We start from the raw sequence: 8,142 nt of genomic DNA on the forward strand, positions 1-8,142 counted from the left end.
TTTCCACCTCAGCAATTCCCCCCTTTTTTCCAGGGTCGGGATTAAAACCTAAAATCCCCCCTGAGCAGCGCCCCCCGCCCCCCCCCCCCCCGCTGCCATTGCAGCTGCCCCCGCCGGGGCCAGGTCCCACCCAGGGATGCTCAGCACCCCCCGGAGCCTGAAATTCCAGATGTTCCCAGCGGGGCGAGCACAGCTGCCCCGTGCGAGGGGAAACTGAGGCAGGGGACACCCCCCCCCCCCCCCAGCTCCAGACCCCCCCCAGCTCCAGACCCCCCCCGTTCTGCTCGAACACAAACCGGAGCCAGGAACAGAAACCCAAGCGCAGTTTTGTTGTTGTTGGGGTTTTTTTATCCTTTTTCATTAAATCATGGTATTATTCAGTAGAAGGCGGGCACCTTCCCGGAACGAAAGGGTTAATGTCACCCTTGGATTCCTTCACCCCCTTTTCTAGCCCCCCGCGGGGGGGGGGGGGACACAGGAGACAGATGCTCCTCCCCCCCCACTTCTGCTTTCTTTGGCTGTTGGCCCAAAATGAGTCACTGGGGAAATTTTCTTTTTTTGGGGGGCTCTTTCACAAGTTGGTCGGGGGGTGGGGGGTGAGGGGTGATACTTGGGGGGTTGCTATAGGGTTGAGCACCCATGGGTGCCCCCGATCCGTCCCCCACTTACGGGTGGCTTCGGTGCCATGGGATGGGGATGGCTGTGCTGGGGACAAGGGACAGCATCCCTGGAAAGTGGTACCCAGCACCCGAGTGATGCTGCAGGCTCGGTCCCCGCTCGCAGGATGATGCCCAGCCCGGGGGGGACACCGGGGGCTCGGTCCTCAGCCCCGGGGGGGGGGGGAGCACTGGAAGCTCAATCCCCGACGCCGGGGGGGACACCGGGGGACTGGTCCCCAGCCCCGGGGGGGACACGATCCCCAAGCCTGGGGGGGGGGGGGGCACTGGAGGCTCGGTCCCTGTTCACAAGACGATGCTCAGCCCCGATGGGGGACATGGGGGGCTCTGTCCCCGACCCTGGGAGGACACTAGGGACGCGGTCCCCAAACCTGGGGGGGCACTGGAGGGTCGGTCCCCGACCCAGGGTGGGGGACACCGGGGGCTTGGTGTCCGACCCGGGGGGGACGCGGGGCTCGATCCCCAGGACACCGGGGGACTGGTCCCCGACCCTAGGGGGGCACTGGGGACACGGTCCCCAACCCTGGGGGGGGACACTGGGGGCTCAGTCCTCGACCCAGGGTGGGGGACACGGGAGGCTCGGTCCCCGAACTGGGGGGGGGGGGACGGGGGACACACTGGGGGCTCGGTCCCCATTCGCAGAACACCGCCCAGCAAAGCCACCCCGGGGGGGGGGGGGGGGGGGGCGGTACGACACCAGGACCACGACCCCACGAGCATGCGGCCACCAGGACCCCACCGTGTCCCCAAGCCCCGGGGGACCGTGTGGCACCGCGGCCGCATCGCCAGCTCCGGGGGGGAGGGGGGGGGGGCTGGGGGGGAGGGGGGGGGAGCTGGGGGTGGAAAGTCCGGCACAGTCATTCAGCGCGGTGCTGGGCTGCCCCTGGGTGAGCACCCCAAAAAGCCCGGCCGTTCCGGTAACGAAAGAGTCAATCGCACACGCAAAGACACACTCACACTCACGCACACGCCACTTCCCTGAGTGGGGGATGACTCATCCCCCCGCCCGCCCACCCCCACCCCCCCCCAGCCCCGTAACACCCGCAGCCCCCAGAGCTCCGCCGCCGGCCGCGCCGATGAGCCGCCCGGGCTCCGTCTGCTGAGCCGGTGAGTCCCGAGGGGGGGTCCCAGGGGGGTCCCGGGAGGGGTGGGGGGTCCCAGCCCCCCCCCAAGCCACGTGTCACCCCTCCGCACCCCCATCCCACCGCCGCCTGGCTGAGACCGGCCCAACTCAGCGCACGCCCAGCGGGGATCGCAAAACCGGGGGGGGGGCGCAGCCCACCCACCCCCCCACGGTGTCACTGTCACGCATGGGCGGCCCCCCCGCCTCCCCCCCCCCCCATTTCCCAGCCTGATCCCGGCCCGGGACCCGCCGGCGGGTGATGTCAGGGGGATATTTTCGCCGCCGGCGGCGGGAAGGGATGACTTCAACCCATTACTCACCCCCCCGCCCCCCCCCTCCCCGCCCCTTTTTGGCCTTAAACACCCCAAATTCAGCTTAATCAGCCCCAAATTAACAGCCGGGGGGGGCGGGGGGGGGGGGGGCAGGCAGGGCGAAGCGCCCTGCGTGAGATGAGTTTGGCCGGACTCAGCCGGGGTGATGCTGCCCCCCCCCCCCCCCCCCCCCATTAATTCCTATCGCGTTAAAGGCACCCACGCTAGGGTGGCTTGATGGTCGCGCCACGTGGGATTGTTTACCCCAAATCTGCCGCTTTTCACCCCAAAAGCCCCCGTAGCCCCCCCCCCCCCGCCCCGTGTCGTCCGTTCATCGCCCCCCCTCCCTCCCGCCGGTTTCCTGCAGCGATACCAGAAAGTGAGGAAACGGCGTCACCGCGCTCCCGGTGCCGGGAACCGACCCCGAGGCGTGAAATCACGGCCGGGACACGCGGGGGTGTGCACACGCACGGACACGTGTGTATTTCCCATGTCCCCGCTGCACACGCGTGGACCTACACACACACGCGCGTGTGCCCGCCGTGCGCACACCCGGCTGCAAAAGCACGTACCCACGCGTGTACCCCCCCGCCCCTCCCCATGCGGCACGCTCACATGCACACACGTGTCATCAGCTCGTATGAACACGCGTGGCCACCCTGCCCCACGCATTTACCCGCACGCGTGTCCCTCTGCGCCCCCCTCCCTCCCAAATACACGAACCCACGCGTGGAGCTCCGTGCCTGCGAGACGAACATACATGTGCCGCCCCCACGAACACGCCTGCACACGCATGACACGCGTGGGCACACGCCCCGCGGCCGGACTACGGCTCCCAGCATCCTTTTCCTTAAAAGGCGGGACGGCAGCTGGGCTGGCCAATCAGAGGAGGGGGCGTGGCGGGAAGAACCAATAAGGGACACGGGGGCGTGGCCGTGCCGCCCCACGGGCCCGCCCGGCGGTCACATGGCGCGGTGGCGGCGGGTGAGCGGGACGGGGAGCGGCGTGGGGACCCGGGGGGGGGATACACACACGCGTGGGAGGGGGGGGGGACACACGGAAGGGAGGGGGAGGGGTCCCGTCCGGCTTGTTCCTCAGTTTCCCCAGGTTGGCACCCCGCTGTTTTTCGCTGGTTTTGCAGGGGTGCCCCCAAAATGGGGGGGGGAAGGGGTACCGACCCCTAATTTTTTTATTTTTTTTTTGGGGGGGGGGGCACCCACGGGTGACTTTAGGCCACGGGGTCGCCCGCCAGGCACCGAAATCGGCCGGATGGCCGATTTCGGTGCCTGGCGGGCGACCCCGTGGCCCAGATCATCCCGATTTACCCTTAATTTTAGGGGGGGAGATACCTAAAAATTTAGGGTGTTTCACACCCCCCCCCCCCCTTATTTTTTTCCCCCTCGCAGGACCCCTCCTCAAATCACCAACTCTCCCTCCATGGAGGACAACCAAGAGCAGCCACGAGACCCCCAAGAGCCCACTGACACCAAACCGGCGGTGAGTGCCGCGCCCCGGTGGGATTAATTAATTTTTTTTAATTTTTTTTTTTTTTTTGGGGGGGGAGGAGGGGGGGGGGAGATTGAAACATCCCCCCCAGGGGACGAGGTGATCGGAGGATGAACGTTGCTTTTTGCCTCCTGTGAAAGCGAGAATGAGGAAGAGGAGGGTGACTTTCCCACCGGGGGGGGGGGGGACACACGACAACCAAACCCAAACCAGGACATTTTAGGGGAGAGAAATGAGCCCCCCCCTCCCCTTTTGTGGCTTCTAATTTTTTCTAATTAATTTTTTAGCCTCATGGAGCCGGGGGGTAGGTTTTACTGCGCTGCCCCCCCCCCCCCCCCCCCCCCCCCGCCAGCTCCTCCCTCCCTCCTTTTTATTTCAAAAAGCCAAAAAAAAAAAAAGGAGAAAAAAAAAAAAAAAAGCCTCAAAATAGTTCAGCCGTTAAAATACCGCGTCTGTCAGAAGCGGTTGAAAGAATAGAAAGAAGAAGGAGAATTAAAAAAAAAAAAATAGATAAAAAAAAAAAAAAAGTACTTGGGAGCCGAGCAGCTGCTTTGCCCAAAAATAGCAACAAGTTTTATAACTCCGGAAAATGTAGAACAAACAAACGAGAAACATTTTTAGCTGAGAAAGGCGGCGGTGGCGGCGGCGGGGGGGGGGGGGGGTAGGGAGCGGAGGATGAATTTCTGCCCGTCTGTTTTCCTGGAAGCCGTTCCTCGTGTTCTCGCACGCTTCCAGCGCTTTGACCAACTTGGCCGGCGGCCCAGGCTGCCGGCTAACGAACCAGAGCTCGTTAAATGCCTTTGGGTTGCAAAGCATCCCCAGCGCCGGTGAAAGCTGGGGGGTTTGTGCGCGTCTGCTCTGCCTCAGTTTCCCCAAACTCTCCATCTCTCCCCCCGCCCCGGGTCCCGCAGGAGGCTCCGATCCCGGAGGATGGCTCCGAGCGGGAGAAACCGGTGGAAGAAACAACAACGGGAGGTGAGAAGGAGGAGGAGGAAGCCTTCCTCGTCAGCCTCTACAAGTTCATGAAGGACCGACACACGCCCATCGAGAGGATCCCCCACCTCGGCTTCAAGCAGAGTATGTCCCCGCCGGGGCCGGGGGAGGGGGGGGGGGCTGCCGGCGGACCCCCGCGTCCCCCTCACCCTCGGCATCTCTTCCTTCCCAGTTAACCTCTGGAAGATCTACAAAGCCGTGGAGAAGCTGGGAGCCTACGAGCTGGTAAGCGACGTCCCCTGAGCACCGGGATGTCCCCTGGGTGCCCGGGGTGGGGGGGGACACACGACACGCTAACCCATCCCTCCCACCGCAGGTGACGGGGCGACGGCTCTGGAAGAACGTTTACGACGAGCTGGGGGGCAGCCCCGGCAGCACCAGCGCGGCCACTTGCACCCGGCGGCACTACGAGAGGTAAGAGGGGGGTGGGATGGGGGTCCCGCTCCGTGCCTCAGTTTCCCCTTCCCGGTGCCGGTTCTCACTGCCGACCCCCACGCTCCCCCCCCCCGCAGGCTGGTCCTCCCGTACGTGCGGCATCTCAAGGGGGAGGATGACAAGCCTCTGCCCCCCAGCAAGCCCCGCAAGCAGTACAAGGTCTCCAAGGGCACCGAGACGGGCGAGAAGAGCAAGAGGGCCAAGAAGGAGAAGGGCCGGGAGCAGGTGCGCGGCCCCCCCAGAGCCCCCCGATGCGCCTGCGGTTCCGTACCAGCCCCCGGCTCTGTCCCTCGCCAGGGGGACCCATCTGGGTGCCCTGGGAAGAGCAGGGAGGGACTGGCTGGGAAAAGAGGAGAGCGGAGGGCTCGAGGGCAGCCGAAGATGGGGAGGGGGCTGGGGGGAGCGGGGACCCCCACCTGGGGACACGGCAGAGCCCGGCATCCACACCCTAAATCTCCTTTGCTTGCAGATGCCTCCAGACAAGGTGAAGCCAGAGGTGGCAGCCGGCACGGAGGACACGAGGGATGCCCCAGAGTGGGGCCGGGCAGCTGAGGGGTGCTCCAGCCCGGTGGTCCCCACCCCGAGCCCCTCGGAGGGGTGTCCCGGCCCCTGCAGGACCCACCCCGAAACCTACAAGCGCCTTTTCTCCAGCTTCTACTCCAAAGGCAACCACCCCATCATGTCACCGCTGGCCAAGAAGAAGCTGCTGGCCCAGGTGAGCAAGGCAGAGTCCTTGCCCTGCCACAAACGCCACCACCCCGAGGGCCGGCAGCCGGCGAGCGACACTGGCCCCAAGCCCCCCTGGCCGGCCACTGGCCCCCACCTCAATGAGCAGAGGAGCCCGGAACCCTCGGGAGCTCAGGATACAGCTCCCAGCGTGGGGAACGAGGTGGGACCCATCACCAGCGCGTCCCCCGGTGGGAGAGACAGCCAGCACTGCCCCCGGGCCGAGGACGGGTGCCCGGCCCCCGCCGTCTTCACCGGCTGCTTCCACGCCTACCGCAACGAGGTGCTGAAGCCCGTCGGCTGCCACCCCCTCTGGGGGTATTTCTCCAGCTTGAAGGATTTTTTGGAGCCGCCTTCCACCTTCCCATCGCGAGCCGAGGAGCCAGAGCAGCCCCAAGACCTGCGGAGCAAAGCGGGGCAGCCGTGGGGCGGGGAGAGCCGGCGAGCGGGTGCCCGCGCCACCGTCCGAGCCTGCTGGGTGCCCCCCGGCGCCGCCTTCGCCCCCGCCGCGCCCAGGGCCAAGCACGGCCGGGAGGAGGAGGCGGCGTTCGGCCCCAGCGCCAAGCTACGCGCCGTCTCCCCCTTCCTCACCGAGGCCGATGGCGGGGACACGGGCACCGGCTCTCCGGGGGGCCAGCAAGGGTTGGCCAAACCCAAGGCGGTGGTGGCCAGCCCCGGCTACGCCGCGCCGCTGCCGCAAGCCCCGGACGTTTACAAGGGAGCGATGCTGCATTTCCCAGCGAGTTTTGGGAATCCGCTGGAGCACCTTAAAACCCAGGGAGTGCCGGCGGCACCGTCCCTCTCCGTCAACCCCTTCATCATTCCCGCTTTTCCCAGCCCTTTGGTAGCCACCTCCACGCAGCCTTCCGACCTGTGCCGGCCGCTGGCGACCGGCCCCGGGCACTACCCGGCGGCGTCCTACGAGAGCTCGCTGCGGCACCGGCTCTACCCGGCGGCCACTTGGCACACCCCAGCCACCTACGCCTCACCGCGTGTGCCGGCCTTCCACCGCCACGCCAAGCTGTAGCGCTTCCATCCCTCTCCGGATCGGCCTCGTTCCGTGCGGAAAAAGGAGCCGGCCGCGATGCCGCAGTGGCTGAGCTGGGCAACGAGGCACGTGCCGGAGCCGGTCACCGCTTCCGAGCCCGCAGGAACGGGGCCGAGAGGAGCCAAGCTGGACTGTGACATTTTTACTTTTGATCTTAGAGCTGTTTGTATCCGACATCGTTACGCCGGGGACTTAACTACCAGTATCACGAGGTTATATATATATTATATATATATATATATACACACACATACACACATAAAGAAAAAAAAAAAAAAAAGGGAGCCAAACAGGTTGTGGAGGTTTCTGTTTTGCTAGAGAGGCCGTGCCCCAGGGCGCAGGGAGGAGGCTGAGCCGGGTGGTGGTTATTCCCATCCCACCGCTCACTGGTTCACAGCACGCAATGCAAACTTGAGTTTGAATCACGTTGCCTCCATCCGGGGTTCCAGAGGGTTGGGGTTTTTTTTTTTAGGGATTTGGGACTGCAGCAAGCGGCTGCTGCGTTGGGTGTCAGCCTGGAAAGCGCTCTGGCCGCTCCGCTTGCTGCTGCTCCGTGCCTCGAGCAGCCGCAGCGGCTGCGCCGGTGGCAAATAAAACTGGCTGGATGTTCCCGACCTGGCGGTGTTTGGGGTGTCCTTGATTTCTTGGATCAGGGCAGGGTTTGGGGGGGATCCTCACCCTAAGAGCAGAGCCCCAGAGACGTTCTGTGACGCTGCGGGGATGGGCTGAGACCTACCTCCGGGGCTGCCCCCATCCCGTGGGGAAGGAGGTGCTTTTCCGCATCAGTTTTGGGGGAATCGCAGCTGTTTTGCGGAGCGGACGTGTGTCCAAGCGCGAACCAGCCCAGCCACATCTCCAGGTGCTCTTTGCCTCCAGGAGCTCCTGTCAGGCCGTTGCAAATGACCCAAAGGCTTCCTCGGAGCTACGGGAATCGCTTTTCTTGTGCCGGCCGTGTGGCCGCTCGCCGCCGTCCTGGGCGCCTCGCCACAAGCCGCGGAAGCAGAAAAGGCAGAGGGATGGTGGCACTTGCTTATCCGCAGAGAGGTTTATGGCTTCAGGTGGGGCAGGAGCAGTAAGTCAGCTTTGAAGGATCACTTCTGCTGTATCCGTGGAAAGGAAAAGCTTTGGGATAGGAACTGGAAAAGGAGAATTCACCCCAGGCACCGCCAGTCGCTCTGCGACAGACTCGTTGAGAAGAGCAGCGTCACCCAGCCACCCGTGGATGCTCCAGCCTGGATGTGGGGAAGGCGTGACATGCACAGCAGACCCCCACGGCTGCACCTGAGGAGCTTCGCTGCCAGAACGTGCACCGTTAGCCCTGGT

General features: G+C 64.8%; 1 protein-coding gene across 4 annotated transcripts; it reads left to right on the forward strand.

Annotated features, from left to right (window-relative positions):
- The first annotated feature begins 1,503 nt into the window (after positions 1-1,503).
- On the forward strand, positions 1,504-7,433 carry ARID5A (AT-rich interaction domain 5A). 4 transcript variants are annotated; one of them, XM_080370290.1, is made up of 8 exons: positions 1,504-1,784; positions 2,969-3,095; positions 3,518-3,608; positions 4,529-4,694; positions 4,783-4,835; positions 4,927-5,024; positions 5,123-5,270; positions 5,515-7,433. In XM_080370290.1, the coding sequence occupies exons 3-8, from the start codon at positions 3,549-3,551 to the stop codon at positions 6,796-6,798; spliced, it is 1,809 nt and encodes a 602-aa protein (XP_080226416.1). In that variant the 5' UTR covers positions 1,504-1,784; positions 2,969-3,095; positions 3,518-3,548; the 3' UTR covers positions 6,799-7,433. The 4 variants fall into 4 exon arrangements, with proteins under 4 accessions (XP_080226416.1, XP_080226417.1, XP_080226418.1 ...); XM_080370291.1 differs by lacking the exon at positions 2,969-3,095; XM_080370292.1 differs by lacking the exons at positions 1,504-1,784; positions 2,969-3,095 and adding an exon at positions 3,199-3,218.
- Positions 7,434-8,142: the final 709 nt, after the last annotated feature.

Source organism: Falco punctatus (genome assembly GCF_963210335.1).
Source record: "Falco punctatus genome assembly, chromosome: 20".
NCBI classification, from domain to species: Eukaryota; Metazoa; Chordata; class Aves; order Falconiformes; family Falconidae; genus Falco; species Falco punctatus.